We start from the raw sequence: 24,664 nt of genomic DNA on the forward strand, positions 1-24,664 counted from the left end.
CATGTAATGAGATTAGTTGTTTCTGCCACGAGACTTATTAAATTCCATGAAGTATTGTAACGAGACTGCCACTCTGGTGGAATAGGGTCATCTTCAAAATCATCGAAACACACGCCTACATGTTTATCAACACTCATCGTCGGTAAATCATACACGTTTGCACCTGGTTGGGTCAATAATATGTGCATTGACTCTTGCAAATCAGTGTATCCCATTCCAAAAGATTCTGAACACTTGTTATACATCAATTTTGTTTCAGCATCTAGCTTTCCGGACTTTATCTCTTTTTGAAGGAAAACAAGGTTGTCATTGAAATTGCTGATGGTATGATTCACTAATATAATTAGAATACCTGTCAAATTTGATTTCAAATCTTCATGAGGATCTGAATCAATCACAGGAAAGCAAAGCTTGTACAATTCATCGTATTGAAATTTATTGCAAGTATCACGAACAAACTTATCGTTGCTACTTCTATTCTCTTCTGCCATGACGATCATAGAGGGGTTGAAAATAGATAGCAAAAGAAGGGTAAAAACAGGGAGAAGCGGGAGGGAAGAAGACATGTTCTTCATCTTTAACAATAATAATCTNAAGGTAAAAACAGCGAGAAGAGGGAGGGAAGAAGACATGTTCTTCATGTTTAACAATAATCATATTTAGAAATGGTAGGAATTTATAACCAATGAATTCCTAAACTTTATTTGGAAATTAGTTAAAGGTACAGGATTCCTTCCATATAATAATTCATAACCTTCCATATATCAATTCATAACCGAAATTTTAATAAATTCAAAAATTGTCGGTTATTATTTTCCATATGTCAATGGTAGCCATAAATATTTTCTTTAATTAAATAATATTTTTGTATAATTGAATAAAAAAATAATTGTATATATTTTAAATGCATGTTACATCCAAATCATAATTAATTATTAATTATGATTAAAGAAAGAAAAAAAAAGCACATCAATTCTTACTTACATAAAAAATATAATAAATTTGATTTCTTATTCGGTTCAAAAAAATATTTAAAACAAAGAGAAAAATTAAGTTAGAAAACATTTTTTTTGTGGTTTACGGCCAAAACATGGAAATAAAACCAATTTATTTATGATATAGTTGGTTTGGTTAAATTGTGTAGTCACAGTAAACATTATTTTTTTTCCCACATATGTTCAGTATACGTTATAGTTTACTGGTTTAGATCAATTAAGAGTTTTGTATCGATATAAACATACCCAACCAAGCCAATTTCATTAAGCATCAAGTCCAGTTCTAAAGGGTACATGAGTTTCGGGCAACCAATCTGACCCGTTGATAAAAAATTTTACGGTAAAGTTTTTTGCTAACTGTTTATCAAGTACATGAAAAGTTGACCAATTAACTCGGTGTGTTGTGTCAGCACCAGGACCTCGATTATTGAACTCAGCATAAAAGAGGTTGTTTATTGGTACCCCTTCCCACAATACCCATCCCTCTGGTCGCACGTTGTCATCCAAAAATGACTCCATGAACACAACAGTTGAATATTGTCTCCATGGCCGACCAAGATAGATTTTAACTTTGTCCTTACTGGAGGCTATCTCCGGAGAAACTGTGACGGTACAGTTCTGAAAGGAGAAGCCGCTTTTCCACCACGATCGATCCTTGGACTGTGCAGTGACTGTGATTTCATCGCTCGGTAACCGAGCATATATGTTACAGTCTTGAAACACAGCAAGTCCATCTCCAAAAATGAAGTCTACGGTTCCGTAGACTTCGCACTCCCTAAAGAATTGGCATTGTCCCCTTGAATATAGGGTATCTTGAAAACTTAAAAATCTGCAATCGTAATAAACAGTGTATTTCGCGTAGTCAAGGACAGCAACTGCTTGCCCGTTTTGAGGTCCTGCAGAATTCTCAAAACTTAAATGTTGGGCCATGAAATTGTGACCCCTGACCACTGCATCAAATAAGAATAAACAAATTAGTAAGGATTTAAACAATATTATTATATAAACTTAAAAGAAAGCCTAATTTAAAAGCAAAAATGAATTGTGAGATGGGTTCAAGTTTTTTAGTTAAATATTAACGTCAATAGGTAAAATTTATTTTGCTCAAATAAATTAATACATTAAAGTATAAAACACGAGTAATTACCTAAGGTTGCAGAGTCAGTAGTCGAAAATCCAGTACCGTGGCTTCTATTGTCGACTATAATGGTTGTGAGTGCATTATCGCCAATCAAAGCAATAAATTTCTTGTTCGGTGGAATTTCAAGATGTCCACGGTAAGTACCAGGGGTTACACGAATGTAAAATCGTGTATTGGAGTTGTCCGGAGCGGCTGCTATAGCTTCACTGATACTTTTAAAATCTCCCGATCCGTCCAATGATACAACCGCATTAAAACGGGCTGGATCAATGAGTGCCAAAACGTTGGCGAAGAAGAAAAATAAACACGCAGCAAAGGGTAAAAATGCCATGTTCAAAGTAGGAGGAGAAGAAAACAAAGAGCAAGCAAATTGAGAGAACAAAGGAGAGTTGTATGAACTCAAAAAGAACAAGAAAGAGCTTCGTAAATTTGTGTGTTTTTCAGTCTCATGGAACCAGCATTTTATAGAGTGAGCTGTGAATAATAATGTAACTGTGGAGCTAATCTCTTGTGGTTAGTGTATTAATGGTCAATTAACATCAATTTCAAGTGGTCTTATTTAGCAGTTGACAACGTCAGTGTAAATGAGTAAGTGAGGAAAGCTGATATTCCATAAACAAGTTGATGAAGTAGGAGAGAATCAGAAGTGAATCATAGAGTATATGAAAATGGAAAGTTCTTACATAAACAGCCTGCACAATATTCTAAATCCAGCGCCGATCATTTTCAGTGTGTTTATGTAATGTTTTCAAACAATATTTGACCCTTTCGGTTAGGATTCCGGTGAATGGCCGGAGGGGTTCTGAAACTGCTGTCTTGAACTTGTTGGGTGAGTGGCGGCGGCAAAGGGTAGCATGCCAGCTTGGTCGGGGGAGTGGTGGGGTGTGTGTGGATGAACAAAGACAAAAGTGATAATCATTGGTGGGTGAATCCTAAGGTCTCATTTAGAATATTGTGCTGTTATAAACTTTCCATTTCCATTTCCATCGGCAGAAGAGTTGATATAATAAAAGAATAAGAGTATATGAAAAAGGATGGTTTTTGACCTAAACATTGTAAGGAGTATTCTAAATATATCCTCTCATTAATGAACGGAATAATATTGTTTTCTTTTAAGACACCTCTACGCCTTTATTTATTCATTTTCTCCTATTTTTGATTAATTTTTTCTTTTAATTTTTTATAGTTTTCCATCCCTATCGAGTGTCTTTTTCATTAGGATATCCTTACTTTTTATCTTTTTGAAATCGAACTGACTCTTATCATTCATTTTTACTTAATAAATGATAATATCTCAGTATAAGAAGAATTAGAGTTTGAAGGTTTGATTTTAGTTCATTCCTACTAAGTATTAATCTTTTATTATAATTGTCATTGTCACATACTATGTGCATTTCATTAATTTAAAAGTTAAAAAAAAACCTAAATTTGTAATTACTAGCCTTGTATTAAAAATAAATTGCATAAATCTTTTTTTTATTATTATTATTTATGACGATCCATAATTACAGATATTTATGTTGTATATAACAAAAGAAAAAAAATTCGATTTTGTTTTATAATTCATTGAAAATATATTTATGAAAAATAATTTTTATGATAAAATTTGAAAGAAAAACGTAACAAAGGGTGGAAACTTCAACATTGTTGGCGACAATTTTATTTAAATTTTTAAAAAATAGAAGTTAAGTTCATAAAAAAAAAAAAAAAAAAATATACCTATATTTAATTTATTAGCTTTAATTTTTTTTAAAAAATAAAATAAANAAGTTAAAAAAAAAAAAAAAAAAAAAATTATACCTATATTTAATTTATTAGCTTTAATTTTTTTTAAAAAATAAAATAAATGGGGATTTTTATTGGAGGCAATTCCTTCTATTATTCTTGAATGGGGAGTGCCCAAAAAACAAGGGGCACCCAACTCTCTTCTTTCCTGTGTCACGTGGGTTTTCCTCGCCACGTGTCAAAGCCTTTTTTTTTTTGGTTATATATTTCTCAGACATTGACAGTTTACCTTGATAGAAAGAATTACCTCCAAAAAAAAAATCCCCATTTATTTTATTTTTTTAAAAAAATTTAAAGCTAATAAAATAAATATAGGTACAAAAATATTTTTTTTTATGAATTAACTTCTATTTTTAAAAAATGTAAATAAAATTGTCGCCAATAAAATTGTTGAAGTTTCCACCCTTTGTTACGTTTTTCTTTTAAATTTTATCATAAAAATTATTTTTCATAAATATGAATTATAAAACAAAATCAAAAAATAAAAAATAAAATAACTATTTTTTTTTCTTATGTACAACATATTTTTTGTATCGGTAATTATATCAAGTCTTCTGCAGTTGGAAATGGAAATGGAAAGTTTATAGCAGCACAATATTCTAAATGAGACCTTAGGATTCACCCACCAATCATCATCACTTCGGCTCTGTTCATACACCATACGCTCCGTCCACACATTGCCGCCGGCCAAGCTGACATGCTACACATTGCCGCCGCCACTCACCCAACCATCGCCCACACCCAACAAGTTCAAGACAGCAGTTTCAGAACCCCTCCGGCCATGATCATCGGCCATTCACCGGAATCCTAACCAAAACGGTCAACTATTGTTTGATAACATTACATAAACACACTGAAAATGATCGGCGCTGGATTTAGAATATTGTGCAGGCTGTTTATGTAAGAACTCACCATTTTCATATACTCTATGATTCACTTCTGATTCTCTCCTACTTCATCAACTTGTTTATGGCATATCAGCTTTCCTCACTTACTCATTTACACTGACGTTGTCAACTGCTAAATAAGACCACTTGAAACTGATGTTAATTGACCATTAATACACTAACCACAAGAGATTAGCTTCACAGTTACATTATTAATCACAGCTCACTCTATAAAATGCTGCTTCCATGAGACTGTGAAAAACACACAAACTTACGCAGCTCTTTCTTGTTCTTTTTGAGTTCATACAACTCTCCTTTGTTCTCTCAATTTGCTTGTCTTTGTTTTCTTCTTCTCCTACTTTGAACATGGCATTTTTACCCTTTGCTGCGTGTTTATTTTTCTTCTTCGCCAACGTTTTGGCACTCATTGATCCAACCCGTTTTAATGCGGTCGTATCACTAGACGGATCGGGGGATTTTAAAAGTATCAGTGAAGCTATAGCAGCCGCTCCGAACAACTCCAATACACGATTTTACATTCGTGTAGCCCCTGGCACTTATCGTGGACATCTTGAAATTCCACCAAACAAGAAATTTATTGCTTTGATTGGCGATAATGCACTCACAACCATTATCGTCGACAATAGAAGCCACGGTACTGGATTCAAGACTTTTGACTCAGCAACCTTAGGTAATTACTCGTGTTCGTAAGAATTTATTTCAGCAAAATCAATTTTACCCTCCAATGTTAATATTTAACTAAAAAAACTTTGAACCCATGTCACAGTTAATTTTTTCTTTTAAATGAGTCTTTTGTTGACATAATAGTTTATATAATAATATTGTTTAAATCCTTACTAATTTCTTTATTTTTATTTGATGCAGTGGTGAAGGGTGACAATTTTATGGCCCAAAATTTAAGTTTTGAGAATTCTGCCGAACCTCAAAACGGTCAAGCAGTTGCTATCCTTGACCGAGCCAAATTCACTACTTACTTCCAGTGTAGATTCTTGAGTTTTCAAGACACCCTATATACAAAGGGAATAAACCAATTTTTCAAGAACTGCGATATATACGGAACCGTAGATTTTATTTTTGGAGATGGACTTGCTGTGTTTCAAGACTGTAACATATATGCTCGGTTACCGTTGAATGAAATCACAGTCACCGCACAGTCCAAAGATCAATCATGGTTGAAAAGCGGCTTCTCCTTTCAGAACTGTACCGTCACAGTTTCTCCGGAAATAGCTTCCAGAAAGGCCGATGTCAAAATTTTTCTTGGTCGACCATGGAGACAGTATTCAACGGTTGTGTTCATGGAGTCATTTTTGGATGACAACGTGCAACCACAAGGATGGGAATTGTGGGAAGGAGTACCAATAAACAACCTCTTTTATGCTGAGTTCAATAATCGAGGTCCTGGTGCCGACACAACCCATCGAGTTAATTGGCCAACTTTTCATATACTCAATAAACAATTAGCAAGAAATTTTACCGTAGAAAATTTTATCAACGAGTCAGATTGGTTGCTCGAAACACATGTACCCTTTAGAACTGGACTCGATGGTTAATGAAATTGGCTTGGTTTGGTATGTTTTTATCAATACAAAACTCTTAATTGATCTAATCTAAACCAGTAGACTATAATGTATACTGTGAACATATGTGGGAAAAAAAATAATGTTTACTGTGACTACACAATTTAACCAAACCAACTGTATCATAAATAAATTGGTATTATTTCCATGTTTTGGCCGTAAACCACAAAAAATGTTTTTTAACTTAATTTTTCTCTTTGTTTTAAATATTATTTTGAACTGATTAAAAAATCAAATTTATTATATTTTTATGTAAGAAAGAATGGATATGTTTTCTTTTTCTTTCTTTCCTGAGAATAATTAATTATGATTTTGATGTAACATGCATTTAAAATATATACAATGATTTTTTTATTCAATTATACAGAAATATTATTTAATTAAAAAAAATATTTGTGGCTACCATTGATATATGGAAAACAATAACCGACAATTTTTTAATTTATTAAAATTTCGGTTATGAATTGATATATGGAAGGTTATGAATTATTATATGGAAGGAATCCTGTACCTTTAACTAATTTCCAAATAAAGTTTAGGAATTCATTGGTTATAAATTCCTACCATTTCTAAATATGATTATTGTTAAACATGAAGAACATGTCTTCTTCCCTCCCGCTTCTCGCTGTTTCTACCCTTCTTTTGCTATCTATTTTCAACCCCTCTATGATGGTCATGGCAGAAGAGAATAGTAGCAGCAACGATAAGTTTGTCCGTGATACTTGCAACAGATTTCAATATGATGAATTGTATAAGCTTTGTTTTTCCGTGATTGATTCAGATCCTCGTGAAGATTTGAAGTCAAATTTGACAGGTTTTCTAATTATATTCGTGAATCATACCATCAGTAATTTCAATGACAACCTTGTTTTCCTTCAAAGAGAGATAAAGTCAGGAAAGCTAGATGCTGAAACAAAATTGATGTATGACACGTGTTTAGAATCTTTTGGAATGGGATACACTGATTTGCAAGAGTCAATGCATATATTATTGACCCAACCAGGTACAAACGTGTATGAATTACCGACAATGAGTGTTGCTGGCCATATAGGCGTGTGTTTTGATGATTTTGAAGATGACCCTATTCCACCAGAGTGGCAGTCTCGTTACAACACTTCATGGAATTTTTTGGGTCTCACGGTAGAAACGTCTAATCTTATTACGTGTAATCGTGAAGCCTCATGTACCCCTTGATTATTACTCATATTCTTATTCAAAATAAAAGTTTGTCGCTTCTATATTAAGTTATTTTTCACAATGTTTTGAAGATCAATTACACGTTTTATTCATATCTTATTTTAGTTCATCCAATTTTCATATTGATTTAGAAATTTACTTAAAATTAATTTTATTTTTATTATTCTCTTATAAGTCTTCTCTTTATAATTAAAATAAGTAAAAGAGTAAAGAAGAGATAGAATGACACCGCACTTCTATAGTTGATCATCTAATATGATATCTTCATTATGAAGTCAGACCGACCCAAAAATATACCGCTCCAACCCCAATTTTAGACACTACTTGAGCCTAAATCTTTTCAAGTTTTAGGCCGATGACCTAGTTCTTAGACATGATCCATTCAACCAACGTTCTGAGTTGAATTTGATTACACATTTGTTATGGTTGACTAAGAATTATAACGAAGATATCTACAATATTCAAGAAGATAAGTTTATTCTAAACAAGAATATGAATAGTAATCAACCAATACATGCGTAACGAGAGAGCCACTCAGGTGGGATAGGGTGNGAATATGAATAGTAATCAACCAATACATGCGTAACGAGAGAGTCACTCAGGTGGGATAGGGTGGTCACCTTCAAAATCATCGACGCAGTCCTGTACATAATTAGGAATATTGATGATTGGCAAATTATATACGTCTATCCCCGTTTGGGTAAATAGTATATGTATTGTCTCTTGCAAATCATCATTTCCTCTTTCAAAAATTTTCAAACACGTGTTGAACATCAATTTTGTCTCACCATTTAGGTTTCCTGACTTTATCTCTCCTTGAAGGAATTCAATGTTGTCGCTGAAACTGCTGATGCTATGATTCACGAATATAATGAAAAGACCTGTCAAATTTGACTTTAAATCTTCACGAGGATCCGAATTAATCTCGAGAATGCACAACTTATACAGTTCATCATATTGAAATCTGTTGCAAGTATGACGTCGATAAATTCGTCCGTGATTCGGGACTATGATTGACACAGAAATTTCTATGTGTGACTAAACGACTAAATTTGTAACTTGTAATTTTAAATGACTAAATAAATAAAAACTTTCAATTTAATTTGAGTGGTAAAAAATAAAAAAATAAAAAATAAAAAGAAATTATCGGGAAGTGAATGGAAACAGCCCAACCACGAAGAGAGGAACACGTATCCATTTCTCAAACCACATCCGTTCTCTTTAAGAACTCCGGCGTCATCTTCCGTCGGATCCCAGTCGTAGAATCCTCTCTGGCCTCCACCCTCCGATCTCAGAGGCGGCCATTAAATTGAATCACTCATATTACATTCGTGTAACCCCTGGTACTTACCGTGGACATCTTGAAATTCCACCGACCAAGAAATTCATTGCTTTAATTGGCGATAATGCCCTCACAACCATTATCGTCGACAATAGAAGCCATGGCAGTGGATTCAAGACTTTTGACTCTGCAACTTTAGGTAATTCTTCGTGTTCTATACTTTATACTTTAATGTAAGAATTTATTTGATTAACAAAATCAATTTTACCTCTCAAATGGGTAGGATGTTAATATTTTACTAAAAAAACATGAACCCATGTCATAGTAGCTTTCTTTTACGTTTATATAATAAATTGTTTAAATCCTTATTAATTTGTTTATTCTTATTTGATGCAGTGGTCAAGGGTGACAATTTCATGGCCCAACATTTAAGTTTTGAGAATTCTGCAGGACCTCAAAACGGCCAAGCAGTTGCTGTCCTTGACTACGCGAACCACACTGTTTATTACGATTGTAGATTTTTAAGTTTTCAAGATACCCTATATTCAAGGGGACAATGCCAATTCTTTAGGGAGTGCGACGTCTACGGAACTGTAGACTTCATTTTTGGAGATGGACTTGCTGTTTTTCAAGACAGTAACATATATGCTCGGTTACCGATGGATGAAATCACTGTCACCGCACAGTCCAAGGATCAATCGTGGTTGAAAAGCGGCTTCTCCTTTCAGAACTGTACCGTCACAGTTTCTCCGGAAATAGCTTCCAGCAAGGCCAAAGCTAAAATCTATCTTGGTCGGCCATGGAGACAATATTCAACTGTCGTGTTCATGGAGTCATTTTTGGATGACAATGTGCAACCTGCAGGATGGGAATTGTGGAAAGGGGTACCGATAAACAACCTCTTTTATGTTGAGTTCAATAATCGAGGTCCTGGTGCCGACACAACACACCGAGTTAATTGGCCAACTTTTTATGTACTCAATAAACAGTTAGCGAAAAATTTTACTGTAGAAAATTTTATCAACGGGTCAGATTGGTTGCCTGAAACACATGTACCCTTCAGAACTGGACTAAATGGTTAATGAAATTGACTTGGTTTGGTATGTTTTTATCAATAGAAAACTCTTAATTGATCTAAACCAGTAGACTATAATGTATACTGTGAACATATGTGGGAAAAAAATAATGTTTACTGTCACTATACAATTTAACCAAACCAACTATATTATAAATAAATTAGTATTATTTTCATGTTTTGGCCGTAAGCCACAAAAAGATGTTTTCTAACTTAATTTTTCTCTTTGTTTTAAATATTTTTTTTGAACCAATTAAGAAATCAAATTTATTATATTTTTTATGTAAGTAAGAATTGATGTGCTTTCTTTTTTCTTTCTTTCATCATAATTAATAATTAATTATGATTTGGATGTAACATGCATTTAAAATATATACAAAAATATTATTTAATTAAATAAAATATTTATGGCTACCATTGACATATGGAAAATAATAACCGACAATTTTTGAATTTATTAAAATTTCGGTTATGAATTGATATATGGAAGGTTATGAATTATTATATGGAAGGAATCCTGTACCTTTAACTAATTTCCAAATAAAGTTTAGGAATTCATTGGTTATAAATTCCTACCATTTCTAAATATGATTATTGTTAAAGATGAAGAACATATCTTCTTCCCTCCCTCTTCTCGCTGTTTTTACCTTTCTTTTGCTATCTATTTTCAACCCCTCTATGGTCGTCATGGCAGAAGAGAATAGAAGTAGCAACGATAAGTTTGTTCGTGATACTTGCAACAGATTTCAATATGATGAATTGTATAAGCTTTGTTTTTCCGTGATTGATTCAGATCCTCGTGAAGATTTGAAGTCAAATTTGACAGGTTTTCTAATTATATTCGTGAATCATACCATCAGTAATTTCAATGACAACCTTGTTTTCCTTCAAAGAGAGATAAAGTCAGGAAAGCTAGATGCTGAAACAAAATTGATGTATGACACGTGTTTAGAATCTTTTGGAATGGGATACACTGATTTGCAAGAGTCAATGCATATATTATTGACCCAACCAGGTACAAACGTGTATGAATTACCGACAATGAGTGTTGCTGGCCATATAGGCGTGTGTTTTGATGATTTTGAAGATGACCCTATTCCACCAGAGTGGCAGTCTCGTTACAACACTTCATGGAATTTTTTGGGTCTCACGGTAGAAACGTCTAATCTTATTACGTGTAATCGTGAAGCCTCATGTACCCCTTGATTATTACTCATATTCTTATTCAAAATAAAAGTTTGTCGCTTCTATATTAAGTTATTTTTCACAATGTTTTGAAGATCAATTACACGTTTTATTCATATCTTATTTTAGTTCATCCAATTTTCATATTGATTTAGAAATTTACTTAAAATTAATTTTATTTTTATTATTCTCTTATAAGTCTTCTCTTTATAATTAAAATAAGTAAAAGAGTAAAGAAGAGATAGAATGACACCGCACTTCTATAGTTGATCATCTAATATGATATCTTCATTATGAAGTCAGACCGACCCAAAAATATACCGCTCCAACCCCAATTTTAGACACTACTTGAGCCTAAATCTTTTCAAGTTTTAGGCCGATGACCTAGTTCTTAGACATGATCCATTCAACCAACGTTCTGAGTTGAATTTGATTACACATTTGTTATGGTTGACTAAGAATTATAACGAAGATATCTACAATATTCAAGAAGATAAGTTTATTCTGAACAAGAATATGAATAGTAATCAACCAATACATGCGTAACGAGAGAGTCACTCAGGTGGGATAGGGTCACCTTCAAAATCATCGACGCAGTCCTGTACATAATTAGGAATATTGATGATTGGCAAATTATATACGTCTATCCCCGTTTGGGTAAATAGTATATGTATTGTCTCTTGCAAATCATCATTTCCTCTTTCAAAAATTTTCAAACACGTGTTGAACATCAATTTTGTCTCACCATTTAGGTTTCCTGACTTTATCTCTCCTTGAAGGAATTCAATGTTGTCGCTGAAACTGCTGATACTATGATTCACGAATATAATGAAAAGACCTGTCAAATTTGACTTTAAATCTTCACGAGGATCCGAATTAATCTCGAGAATGCACAACTTATACAGTTCATCATATTGAAATCTGTTGCAAGTATGACGTCGATAAATTCGTCCGTGATTCGGGACTATGATTGACACCGAAATTTCTATGTGTGACTAAACGACTAAATTTGTAACTTGTAATTTTAAATGACTAAATAAATAAAAACTTTCAATTTAATTTGAGTGGTAAAAAAAAAAAATAAATAAATAATAAAAAGAAATTATCGGGAAGTGAATGGAAACAGCCCAACCACGAAGAGAGGAACACGTATCCATTTCTCAAACCACATCCGTTCTCTTTAAGAACTCCGGCGTCATCTTCCGTCGGATCCCAGTCGTAGAATCCTCTCTGGCCTCCGCCCTCCGATCTCAGAGGCGGCCATTAAATTGAATCACTCATATTACTTCTCTATTATCCATTTCCCCCAAAATCCTGCTCTGTGAAGGGTAGTAAGGTACGCTTCTCCTCTTTAGTTTCGTCCTTCAATGGTTTTGCCGTGTTTTCTCTCGAGCTGAAAGCTTGTGTAATCATTTTCGACGCCTAGTTAGTGGTTAGCAGTGGCTGAAGTAATTTTTGGACTCAATTTTCTGGCATTCACCTTGAAATCGTTGTATTGGTCGAAATACTAATTACTTTGAGTGTTTGAGATTCGAACTCGAAGTTATGGTTGCTAGGTCTCGGTACCGTGTTTGAAGTGTTGAGTTCTATGTTATTCTTTTGATTTTACAGTTGCTTTTTTGCTGTTTTGAGTTCTGTGAAATTTGCATCATCATATTTCATGAGCTAAGCTTCTACCTTCGTTTTTTGATATGATAATTAGCGCTGGAGAGGCGATTTTATGATGAATTCATTTATTGTGAAATGTGAATGGCTCAGTATGAGGAAATAGCAGGAGCTAGAGTATGTGAAGTTCTAATCAACCATCTTTATTTTGGTTTTATAGTTTGATGCTTCCTTTTTTCTGTTCTTAGATATGGCTGCCTCTTTTTCATCTGCATGTCTTGTGGGAAACGGCACGTCCACCCACTGTTCCAAATCAAATCTACTCAAGTTTTTATATAGCAGACGATTAGTCCCTTCTACAAGCCTCCAATCATTGGGTAAAAGGGCTAGAGCCGGTGTGGTAAAAGCATCTGTGGAACCAAGGCAGAATGATGGAAGAAGAGACTTCCTTAAGTTATTGTTTGGAAATGTTGGACTTGGTACATCCGCTTTATTGGGAAATGAGAGGGCCAATGCTGAAGAACAAGGGGTATCTTCATCTAGGATGTCTTATTCTAGGTTTTTGGAGTATCTGGACAAGGATAGAGTGAAGAAAGTAGATCTATTTGACAATGGAACTATAGCAATTGTGGAGGCTGTCTCCCCTGAATTGGGTAACCGGGTGCAGCGTGTTCGTGTACAGCTTCCTGGACTCAGCCAGGAGCTTCTTCAGAAGTTTAGGGAGAAAAACATTGATTTTGCTGCACACAATGCTCAAGAGGATTCTGGCTCTCTGTTATTCAACTTAATTGGGAACCTAGCCTTCCCCCTAATTTTAATTGGAGGGCTATTCCTACTATCAAGGCGTTCATCTGGAGGGATGGGTGGCCCCGGAGGGCCTGGGTTCCCTCTAGGATTTGGTCAATCTAAGGCAAAATTCCAAATGGAGCCAAACACTGGTGTGACCTTTGACGACGTTGCTGGAGTCGATGAAGCCAAGCAGGATTTCATGGAGGTGGTGGAGTTCCTTAAGAAGCCTGAGAGGTTCACTGCTGTTGGAGCTCGCATTCCTAAAGGTGTTCTTCTCGTTGGTCCTCCAGGAACTGGGAAGACTTTGCTAGCCAAGGCCATTGCTGGTGAAGCAGGAGTCCCATTTTTTTCTATTTCAGGGTCTGAGTTTGTTGAGATGTTTGTTGGTATTGGTGCTTCTCGAGTTAGGGATCTCTTCAAGAAGGCCAAGGAAAATGCACCTTGCATTGTGTTTGTCGATGAAATCGACGCTGTTGGACGTCAAAGAGGCACCGGAATTGGTGGTGGGAATGACGAACGAGAACAAACACTTAACCAGCTTCTAACTGAAATGGATGGTTTTGAGGGAAACACTGGCATTATTGTCATTGCTGCCACGAACAGGGCAGACATTCTTGACTCTGCTTTATTGAGGCCTGGTCGTTTCGATAGACAGGTGAGAATCATTCCATTCGCTGTAGGAAAATTTCTAACATTAAAGATTGTGTTTGAGTGAGTTAATACTTATTAGAAGACAAGATTTTTGAGTATTGTACTCTAATGCCTACAGGTCAGTGTTGATGTCCCTGACGTAAAGGGGAGGACAGAAATCTTAAAGGTTCATGCTAGTAACAAGAAGTTTGATTCTGATGTTTCTCTCGATGTTATAGCCATGAGAACTCCTGGTTTTAGTGGTGCTGATCTTGCAAACCTCTTGAATGAAGCTGCCATATTGGCTGGACGGCGTGGTAAGATTGCTATTTCATCGAAAGAGATCGATGATTCAATTGATCGGATTGTAGCTGGTATGGAAGGAACAGTAATGACTGATGGGAAGAGCAAAAGCCTTGTAGCATATCATGAAGTTGGACACGCCATTTGTGGGTATGTTCTTCGTTGCATTGTTTTGATAATGAAAACAGCTTTTCATATGGCTTCGCTAATTGCATAATCCTTAGTTTTTAACAATCTCATCGAGTATGCTCTTCCATTTAATCTTATCTGCTTGACTTCAAGTAGTTCTTTACTAGTTCGACCAAAAGCAATATCTCAAACCATGAGGATTGAGCTTAAGATACCATCTGGAGTTTTATTTGAGCTTTGTTTAGTATAAACAGCCAAATAGAGTTCTATAAGTTTTCTCCGCTTTATTTACCGGACATTCCTAAAGAGATTTGCAGGGCTTAACAAGTCTTGTGTACATATTCTTACTGCTCTGCACGTTAATTTATTAAAATTAGTATTCCATTCAGTATCCTCACCATTTGATGACAATATATTTACATGTTTTTTTCAACCAGACTATGGCTCGTAATGTAATGGTCCAAGCCTACTATTAGCAAATTTTGTCCTCTTTGGACTTCCCCTCAAGGTTTTAAAACATTTCTGCTAGGGAGAGGTTTTTACACTCTTACGAGAAATGTTTTGTTTCCCTCTCCAACCAATGTGGGATCTTACAATAAACCCCCCTTTGGGGCCCAAGCGTTCTCGCTGGCACACCGCCTGGTGTCTGGCGTTGATACCATTTGTAATGGCTCAAACCCACAATTAGCAAATTTTGTCCTTTTTAGGCTTCCCCTCAAAATTTTAAAATGTCTCTGTTAGGGAGAGGTTTCACACCCATATAAGGAATGTTTCATTCCATTCCTCTCTCAATATGTGGGTTGATGCTTGCATTTCATGTAGAACTACAGTGTTCCCTCCATCCTGCTCAATTTCTTTTCCCTCAACCTATTTCATGTTCTTCAATGAAAGGTTTGTTGCTTTAGGAAAAAAAGTTGTAACTTATATCACCTCTTCTTTGCAGTACTTTGACTCCAGGACATGATCCCGTTCAAAAGGTTACCTTAGTTCCTCGTGGTCAGGCCCGTGGTCTTACCTGGTTTATTCCTTCCGATGATCCAACCTTGATCTCCAAGCAGCAACTCTTTGCTAGAATCGTCGGTGGACTAGGCGGCAGGGCAGCCGAGGAAGTGATCTTTGGCGAGCCGGAGGTGACAACAGGTGCAGCAGGTGACCTGCAGCAGATCACCGGGTTAGCCAAACAGGCAAGTTTGACACATTCACAATATTGGCAACGCACCATTTTTCAGTTCCTAAAGTCATTTTCTGGTCTGCTCCATGAAAAATGCAATGAACATGGCTTTGCTTCATTTGCTTGCAGATGGTTGTAACATTTGGGATGTCTGAAATAGGTCCATGGTCTCTCATGGACTCTTCAGCTCAGAGCGATGTTATCATGAGAATGATGGCTAGGAACTCCATGTCGGAAAAGCTTGCCGAGGACATCGATGCAGCCATCAAGAGATTATCCGACGAAGCCTACGAAATCGCATTGGCTCACATTAGGAACAACCGTGAGGCCATTGACAAGATTGTTGAAGTCCTACTTGAGAAGGAGACAATTTCAGGACACGAATTCCGGGCTATTCTCTCAGAATTTGTCGAAATCCCAGTTGAAAACAGGGTTGCTCCTTCTTCAGCATCCACACCTGTTGCTGTTTAAACAAACTTCAAAGCATACTGTATTTACCATTCACAAGTATTTGTACGTATTGAAGTGTACTATAGTCTTTGCTCACATGTAATTATGTTAGTTGAAATAGCGATTTGATCTAAAAACTTAGCTTTTGAGTTTTTTTTTTTTTTTTTTCCTAGAGTTACTAAATATAAGTTAAAAAATTTAAGATTTTATTAGAGTCCAAGCTCACTTTTTTTTTTTTTACTAAATATTATTCACTTTAGCCGAGTATGTATCGTTGTCAACCTTACGATTTTTAAAACGTGTCTATTAGGGAGTGAGAAAAAACGTGTCTATTAGGGAGAGGTTTCTCACTTACAACTTGGGGGCCAGTGTTCTCACTTACACACTGTTCGGTGTCTGGCTCTGATACTATTTGTGACAGTCCAAGCCCACTGCTAATAGATATTGTTCATTGTAGCCCTCGACCTTACTGTTTTAAAACGCGTCTATTAAGACAACCTTATAAGAAATGCTTCGTTCCCTTTTCTAATCAATGTGAGATCTCACAGTATTTGCTCAAAGAGGACAATATATGTAGCGGTGGACTTGGACTGTTACAAATGGTATCAAAGCTAGACACCGAGCAGTGTGCCAGTGAGGACGCTGGCCTCCAAAGGGGAGGATTATGAGATTTCACATCAGTTAGAGAGGATAACGAAGACACTGAGTGGTGTGCCATTGAGAATGCTAGACCCCCAAGGGGGTGGATTGTAAGATCCCACGTCGGTTAGGGAAGATAATGAAGACATCGAACGGTGTGCCAGTGAGGGACGCTAGACCCTCAAAGGGGTAGATTGTGAGATCTCACATCGGTTGTAGAGGAGAACAAAATATTTCTTACAAGGGTGTGGAAACTCTTCCTTAGTAGATGAATTTTAAAATCGTGAGACCGACATCAATGAGCATCCACAATCGACAATCGTGAATAGCTGGAGGAAACAGGGGAAGGAAAATCCAATCGAATCGTATACTTTAAATCCTCAGCTTTGCCATTTCCTTCAGAACTTTGGGCAACTAAATTCTCTCGTTCCCCCCTCTTTAGCATTACCATAAGCCACCAAAGACAAGCTGATGCATGGGCAAGCCCAGTCGCAGTTTCGACGCCTTCTTCAGCCCCTTACATGCACTTGCTGTGCGATCGCTCTCCACGAAGACTTCTTCTGCTTCTTTACAAGAATTTACCAGCCTCTGCAGTGGCGGACGCATAACACAAGCCTATGAGAGGTTCAAATCCGAGATATGGTCAGACCCATCTCTTTTTTCTCATCTGCTCCAATCCTGCATAAAACTAGGCTCACTTTTTGGAGGAGAACAGGTCCATTCTTTGGTCATTACATCTGGGTGTGCCAATGACAAGTTCATTTCCAATCACCTTCTGAACTTGTACTCCAAATTAGGAAATTTGAAGTCTTCTTTGGTGCTGTTTAGTCATATGCCACGAAGAAATATAATGTCATATAACATTTTGATTAATGGGTACTTGCAGCTTGGGGATTTGGAAAGTGCCCAGAAGCTGTTTGATGAAATGTCTGAAAGAAACATTGCCACATGGAATGCGATGATCACAGGTCTAACTCAGTTTGAATATAACGAGCAGGCTTTAGGTTTGTTTAGAGAAATGTATGGATTGGGTATTTTGCCTGATGAGTTCACACTAGGCAGTGTACTTAGAGGGTGCGCTGGTTTAAGATCTTTACTTGCAGGTCAAGAGGTTCATGCTTGTCTGATGAAATGTGGATTTGAACTGAATTTGGTCGTGGGCAGCTCTCTAGCTCATATGTATATGAAGTCTGGTAGTTTATCTGATGGAGAGAAGTTAATTAAATCAATGCCAATTCGCAATGTAGTTGCTTGGAATACTCTTATAGCTGGAAAAGCTCAAAACGGGTGTTCAGAGGAAGTCTTGAACCAGTACAATATGATGAAAATGGCAGGCTTTCGACCCGATAAAATTACATTTGTGAGTGTAATAAGCGCGTGTTCGGAGCTTGCGACGTTAGGACAAGGCCAGCAGATCCATGCTGAAGTGATCAAAGCCGGAGCTGGTTCAGTTGTAGCAGTTGTCAGCTCCTTGATTAGTATGTATTCACGGTCTGGATGTCTAGAGGACTCTGTGAAAACCTTTGTGGATCGTGAAGATGCTGATGTTGTGTTATGGAGTGCTATGATTGCAGCTTATGGATTCCATGGGAGGGGAGAGGAAGCTATTGAGCTTTTTCACCAAATGGAAGAGTTGAAAATGGAGGCTAATGAAGTGACCTTCTTGAGTCTCCTTTATGCTTGTAGTCACTGTGGATTGAAGGAGAAAGGAACTGAGTATTTAGATTTGATGGTGGAGCAGTATAAACTCAAGCCTAGAATCGAACACTACACGTGTGTGGTCGATCTGCTCGGTCGGGCTGGCCGTTTGGAGGAAGCAGAGGGTATGATAAGATCAATGCCTGTAAAAGCAGATGGCATCATATGGAAAACTTTATTATCAGCCTGCAAACTCCACAAGAACGCAGAAATGGCAAAACGAATTTCTGAAGAAATTCTGAAGCTTGATCCTCTGGATGCTGCTTCCTACGTGCTGCTTTCGAACATCCATGCCTCTGCTAGAAATTGGCCTGACGTTTCCGAGATTAGGAAAGCCATGAGAGATCGGAACGTCAAGAAGGAGCCCGGCATAAGTTGGCTAGAACTCAAAAACTCGGTTCACCAATTTAGTATGGGTGACAAATCTCATCCACAGTACCTCGAGATCGACTCGTATTTGAAAGAACTAATGTCTGAAATGAAACTACACGGTTACATGCCAGACATAGGCTCGGTTTTGCACGACATGGACAACGAAGAAAAGGAATACAATTTAGCTCATCACAGTGAGAAGTTCGCCATTGCTTTTGCACTGATGAACATTCCCGAGGGTGTCCCAATAAGAGTGATGAAGAACTTGCGGGTCTGCAATGACTGTCATGAAGCCATTAAGTGCATATCAAAGATCAGAAACAGAGAGATTATTGTAAGAGATACAAGTAGATTTCACCATTTCAAGGACGGTGAATGTTCTTGTGGTAACTATTGGTAGTGAGATTTAACCTTCTGCTTTAACAATCGAGGTAATTTCTTGTCCGTTTCATTGCCATATAGACCTCGAGTCGATTCAATTAATAAGAAGCATTCATTTATACACCGTGTCACACGAGCCAGGGCATGAACATGTTCATCATTTAGGACAGGAGCAAATGTATGAAGATGACAAGGTTTACATTAGAAAATCAACATAAGAATATAACTGTAAACAGCAACACAAGGAAGAAAAGAAATACATGTACAAAATGAAATTATATTCTTCATATTAGAAACCCTCTCGAATAAGCCGAGCGAGCTCGGCCTCATTAGCCTATCCTAACACAACGACGCAGCTAAATTAGCTACTTATTCTCGCATCTTAACTATCCACATTATATTTCCAAAGTCAGTACAGTCAACAGAGCATTCCAATCCGACGAGTTCTTCCCGTTCAGTAGTTCGCAGTTCAAAGCCACGCTGATCGACTTCTTTTAACAGAACTCTTCCACCGTCTTGAAAAAGCTCGTCGGTTTGAAACCAGGGTCAATGATTTCTTCTTTTTAGTTAAAAACTAACATGAAAAGCTGAAAGGAAAATGGGACTATAGAAAGTAAATAAAGTATCCAATTCATCATCACCACCCAGCTTCTTCTTGTACAAAATTTCCCACTTGATCTTCGATCTTCATGTCCCAAAACAGCGACATGGATATGGGGTTTGGTTTCAAACTTTCAAGAAGCGTTTTGACCTTCTTCTTCATCTTCAGAGGATGGCAATGGGCTAGAAGCTTCGGCCAGGTATTCAAGCATGCTTATTACTTCAGCTGTGTCGTCCAAGTAATATTTGGCTTTGCTTGGCTTTTGCCCAACAGTGCAGGCAAAAACTGACGCCGTTGGAGAAAGAATATTATTACTGGACAACGCGTTGCCAATTATTTCAAACATGTCCTCGTCCGATCTGTCGTCGCCAATACACAACACGAAGTCGGCGTGATTCCCATCCTCCGCCATTGATGAGAAGATTTTTTCAGCCACTAGGCCTTTGGTAACCCCCTGGAGAAAATACAAAGAGATCAGCAATCAAAATCAGTTCGTACCGAGCTGGGAGGTAGTTCAGTTATATATATATTGCAGGAGAAAGTATGTCCGGAGTGTCACAATCGCACTTTTCATGTCTAGGACAAGCATGACCGTTTATCATAGAAAAGCTAAGGTGTTATCAACTACGCACCTCATCAAGATAAATGAATAAGAACATACCTGTGGTTTCACTTCTACAATAAATTGGCCGCTTTTGACTGCAACAGGTTCGTTTGCCAAAACACTCTCTAAATGATCCAACATCTCCTTCGCCTGGGACGATCCGAAGCCAGGATCAGCATCTCGATACTGCCAAACCAAAGCACTTTCCTTTCGTTCGATTGATGAACCATCAGTAGCCTCGGTGTATAATTTCATAACAGGTTCGGCTATCTGCATCCATCCGAAATCAGAATTTTGGCCGCAGATCTTCCACTCCTCATTTTGTGACTGCCTGGCCATTTTGAACAGAATCGATGATAGAATTAGAATAGAAGAAAAGAGTTCTCAGGAATACGACCAAAAAATGAAAACTTTGCAGCCAGTAACTTGGCCTTTAAAAATGATTCGGTATTCTTTTATAACCAAACCTCAAGAAATATCCATGTTCTGCTGCAATTCCAAGCTTCTTGCATGGGCGAAACCACTTGCTTAAGCTGTCCCTTCCTCGTCCACTCACAATGAAGACGACATTTTTTGCATCTGCACAAAGCGTGTTAAGGATAGAGATAACCTGTTCGCTCGGTGACTTGTTTATGGAGTTTTGGGGCATCACAGTGCCATCATAGTCCAAAAGAATGGCCCGACTATCGGCCCGACTGTAAGATGATACAATGGCATCTACTGAAAGTTTTCTGAAATTGGGATCAAGAGCTACAACCCTGAATCCGAAACTAAAACCAATTCCCCAACATCGTCTCCTGAAATGTTCTGAGCAAGTTCTCTCCATGTCTTGCAAGAAACTACGAGACCAATAAGCCACGTCGTGTGTAGCAACATAACGATAATGCTTCTCATGTCGCAGCTGCTTCTCTGAATCAGCCATTGAGATTGCTTCATTAAAAGCCTCTGATGTACTTTCAACATTCCATGGGTTGACACGAAATGCTCCGCTCAGTGATGGAGTACACCCGATAAATTCGGATATGACGAGCATGCTCTTTTTTGGTCCGCTGAAGTTCAAGCATTTTTGAGAGGTGGATATTCCCTGCCTACAGACAACATACTCATAAGGAGTTAAGTTCATGCCATCTCTAACAGCAGTGACTGCTACGCACTCAGCAATGCTATAATAAGCAACCCTTTCAGTAATTGGCACGTGCCGGTCGAGAAGTACTATCGGCTCATAACCAGGATGCCCATACTCCTTATTGATCCTTCTGCAGCTTTCTTTTATTTCATCTTCTATTTCCTGTAAATCTCTTCCCTTGCCTCTGACAGGGTTTACAATTTGGATCAGTACAGCCTTTCCCTGCCACTTTGGATGTTGCTTTAGCATCTGTTCCATGGCTAACAATTTCAAGTTAATACCTTTGAAAATGTCCATATCATCAACACCAAGCACCACCGTCTTCCCTGCAAATTGCTGCGTGAGTTCCCTAGTCTTAGCATCCTCGTCTGCAAGTTTCATCACCGATTCAATCCGATTCATATGAATACCAACGGGCATTATCTTTATTCCAATCGTCCTACCGTAGTATTCCAATCCAAGATAGCCCCTTTTTGACTGGTATTCCAAACCCAACATTCGGCTGCAACAAGAAAGGAAATGGCGAGCATAATCGAAAGTGTGAAATCCGATGATATCAGAGTTAAGTAATGCCTTGAGAATCTCTTCTCTGACAGGAAGGGTGCGGTAGATCTCAGATGAAGGAAATGGACTATGAAGGAAAAACCCCATTTTAACTCTGTTAAAACGTCTTCTCAAGAAAGTAGGCAATACCATCAAATGGTAATCATGGATCCAGATATAGTCATCATCAGGGTTGATGACTTCTACAACTTTCTGGAAAAATAACTTATTTGCTGATACATATGCTTCCCACATCGAGCGATCAAATCGACCCTTCTGATCAGCAGAATATGGCAGCATATAATGAAAAAGAGGCCACAAATTCCTCTTGCAGAAACCATCATAAAAATTTTCCAAAATATCAGGAGGCAAAAATGTAGGAATACACCTAAATTTCTCCAACAAAATCTGGGATACCTCATCTTGCTCGTCCGGTTGGATATCGACTTTCAGAGAACCGACATAAAGAACCTCCATATCTTCTGGTAACCCATCTTTAAGCTGCAAAAGCAACGAATCTTCATTCCAACTGAAACTCCAGGAATTATCATCCTCCCTTCGCTTTGCTCTTAAAGGAAGCTGGTTTGCTACAATTATCATCCGATCTGAGGAAATTGACGACGGGTTTTCAGATGTCACACTGTAGGCCTGATCATCGTCAAGCTCAGCTACATTACCCGGAACAGTCATGACCCGCGGGAACCGCTTCCTTTTCACTTCCATTGCTGGAAAATTTCCAGAAGCCAAATCTAAAAGATTTGTGTAAGACCTTGAAATCATGTTTCTCCCCTTTATCCGCCAGATGAACGCTAATTCTTCAAATCAGAGGCAATTCGAACAACGCAACAAGCGCAGCGCCTAGCAATTCCGTAATACGAAACAAAAACAATCAAACCCTAAGCGTTCCGAAGCGCCATAAAGTTACAAAAAAGTATAACGAATATGCGAGGGTTAATAAAGTAGCAGATTATCCCCCAATCAAGCAATTAAGCCAATTTTATAACAGAAAAAACCCTGTTTAAGAGAAACACGAAGAGAAACCGATTCCCATCCAATGTACATGTAATCTTTCCTATTATTCTTATCCTATCTAGCCCGAAACCTCAAAAATTCTCTTTAATCCATATCAGAATCCAACCTCCAAGAAAAAGCAGCAGCAACCAATGCCCTCATTCCCAGAATTACGGAATTAGATCCATTCTTTAATCGAAACCGACATGGTGAAACATTGAAAGAAAGATCAAATGCCAATCAAAAACACAACGAACAAATCTGAACCAATGAAATTCGACGCGTACCGGTTAAAACTGAGAAACGACCAGATCCCGAACGGTAACAAGAAGAAGAGAATGAACCAAACCCTAAAAAACGAAAAATGCTGCACAATTCGTAGTTCTTCGGAGCGCAAGAATTGGTTTCAATTCAAAGATTTGAAGCTGACCTCCCTCTAAGCTAATCGATCATTTCGATCCTTTCTGTGAAAACGGATTGTGAAACGGCTTAAATATCATTACCAATGACCTCCTCCAACGTCTACAGTGTATGATCCAGGAGCAAAATGAGGCGTTCGTTGGACTCACGACGCAATATAAATCATTTTCTACGGAACGAAAAATTGAAAATTAAATATTAAAAAAAAAAATGAAAATAATCTTCTGATATAGAAGGAAATATAGCGTGAAATTAACGATGCGGTTTTGATACCTTTACCAACGGGTGATAAAGTTACGTAGTTACCCAATGAGAGGCAGCATTGGCACATGCATGGGTCGGTAAAAAGAGGGCCTCTCCTACAGACTACAGCAATGTTAAATTCACAGCCAATAATATATCACAGGCCTGTCACTATTACGTTAAAATATAACATTCATTAAAGAAATTGGATAAGATTCAGCCAGCCCGAGTCTGAATCAGCAGAAGCTGGCATCGTTTGGCAGCATACGCGCTTACCACGCGTTATTATGTCAACACTTCCTGCCACGGCCGGAAGCTTTTTCGACGGAGACGATTATCTAATTACGACACGTGTACGACCCGATTGAATCTCCCAGACGTGCTTCGACGTTTAAGTACACTGTAAAGAGCGTTGAAGTATTTACATTATTACCGTTTTTAATTGTCAACAAAAATATTCTCTTTTTTAAGCTATGAGCTATGAAAGAAAACTACGAATAATAGAAACGATTCCAAGGGCTCTAAATGGGCTCGACTTGGGCTTGAGTTTCATGCACCGGGGCCCACTGGGCCGGTTGAAGAATAAAATATTTGGGCTTTGATATTGTAGGGCTTTACCCCGAAGGGAGCCCTTCCAGAAATTCTCGAAGGCCTGGGCCAAACCCAGGCCTAAGAGGGGGTTTGGAAATAGTTTTCAACCAGCAATTGACGCGCCTCGGTTAGAACCTCACTAGCTGCGTCATTGCCCCAAGCGCAAAGATATCTACAAAGTTGAGATATCCTTCCTTTTTATAATGCTCCACC

The 24,664-nt window shown here is 37.5% G+C and overlaps 6 protein-coding genes and 1 non-coding gene across 8 annotated transcripts; 4 read left to right on the top strand and 3 right to left on the bottom strand.

Moving 5' to 3' along the window:
• Positions 1 to 1,232: 1,232 nt before the first annotated feature.
• On the bottom strand, positions 1,233 to 2,467 carry LOC111776458 (probable pectinesterase/pectinesterase inhibitor 7). Its single transcript, XM_023655894.1, has 2 exons — positions 2,143 to 2,467; positions 1,233 to 1,945 (listed from the first exon to the last, which is right to left on the bottom strand). Exons 1-2 carry the CDS (start codon positions 2,465 to 2,467, stop codon positions 1,260 to 1,262), a joined length of 1,011 nt encoding a protein of 336 aa, XP_023511662.1. The 3' UTR covers positions 1,233 to 1,259.
• Positions 2,468 to 5,090: 2,623 nt separating this feature from the next.
• Positions 5,091 to 6,392, top strand: LOC111776267 (probable pectinesterase/pectinesterase inhibitor 7). Its single transcript, XM_023655676.1, has 2 exons — positions 5,091 to 5,499; positions 5,694 to 6,392. The coding sequence occupies exons 1-2, from the start codon at positions 5,175 to 5,177 to the stop codon at positions 6,377 to 6,379; spliced, it is 1,011 nt and encodes a 336-aa protein (XP_023511444.1). The 5' UTR covers positions 5,091 to 5,174; the 3' UTR covers positions 6,380 to 6,392.
• A 605-nt stretch (positions 6,393 to 6,997) lies between these two features.
• On the top strand, positions 6,998 to 9,967 carry LOC111776459 (probable pectinesterase/pectinesterase inhibitor 41). The gene is made up of 3 exons (XM_023655895.1): positions 6,998 to 7,220; positions 8,830 to 9,084; positions 9,282 to 9,967. Exons 1-3 carry the CDS (start codon positions 6,998 to 7,000, stop codon positions 9,965 to 9,967), a joined length of 1,164 nt encoding a protein of 387 aa, XP_023511663.1.
• A 2,298-nt stretch (positions 9,968 to 12,265) lies between these two features.
• Positions 12,266 to 16,374, top strand: LOC111811493 (ATP-dependent zinc metalloprotease FTSH 2, chloroplastic). Of its 2 annotated transcripts, XM_023698371.1 has the most exons (6): positions 12,266 to 12,481; positions 12,848 to 12,927; positions 12,999 to 14,194; positions 14,309 to 14,622; positions 15,545 to 15,785; positions 15,902 to 16,374. In XM_023698371.1, the coding sequence occupies exons 3-6, from the start codon at positions 13,001 to 13,003 to the stop codon at positions 16,241 to 16,243; spliced, it is 2,091 nt and encodes a 696-aa protein (XP_023554139.1). In that variant the 5' UTR covers positions 12,266 to 12,481; positions 12,848 to 12,927; positions 12,999 to 13,000; the 3' UTR covers positions 16,244 to 16,374. The 2 variants fall into 2 exon arrangements, with proteins under 2 accessions (XP_023554139.1, XP_023554138.1); XM_023698370.1 differs by lacking the exon at positions 12,848 to 12,927.
• Positions 16,375 to 17,162: 788 nt separating this feature from the next.
• Positions 17,163 to 19,412, top strand: LOC111811236 (pentatricopeptide repeat-containing protein At2g41080). Its single transcript, XM_023697996.1, has one exon. It carries the CDS (start codon positions 17,337 to 17,339, stop codon positions 19,329 to 19,331), a length of 1,995 nt encoding a protein of 664 aa, XP_023553764.1. The 5' UTR covers positions 17,163 to 17,336; the 3' UTR covers positions 19,332 to 19,412.
• Positions 19,413 to 19,555: 143 nt separating this feature from the next.
• Positions 19,556 to 23,989, bottom strand: LOC111811235 (probable alpha,alpha-trehalose-phosphate synthase [UDP-forming] 7). Its single transcript, XM_023697994.1, has 5 exons — positions 23,891 to 23,989; positions 23,485 to 23,786; positions 20,985 to 23,044; positions 20,575 to 20,848; positions 19,556 to 20,367 (listed from the first exon to the last, which is right to left on the bottom strand). The coding sequence occupies exons 3-5, from the start codon at positions 22,964 to 22,966 to the stop codon at positions 20,047 to 20,049; spliced, it is 2,577 nt and encodes an 858-aa protein (XP_023553762.1). The 5' UTR covers positions 22,967 to 23,044; positions 23,485 to 23,786; positions 23,891 to 23,989; the 3' UTR covers positions 19,556 to 20,046.
• A 481-nt stretch (positions 23,990 to 24,470) lies between these two features.
• LOC111776542 lies at positions 24,471 to 24,621 on the bottom strand. Its single transcript, XR_002812275.1, has one exon. It is a non-coding gene; the product is annotated as a U4 spliceosomal RNA (small nuclear RNA).
• Between the last annotated feature and the right edge of the window lie 43 nt (positions 24,622 to 24,664).

The sequence above is a fragment of the Cucurbita pepo genome, chromosome LG15 (genome assembly GCF_002806865.2).
Source record: "Cucurbita pepo subsp. pepo cultivar mu-cu-16 chromosome LG15, ASM280686v2, whole genome shotgun sequence".
Classification (NCBI taxonomy): domain Eukaryota; kingdom Viridiplantae; phylum Streptophyta; class Magnoliopsida; order Cucurbitales; family Cucurbitaceae; genus Cucurbita; species Cucurbita pepo.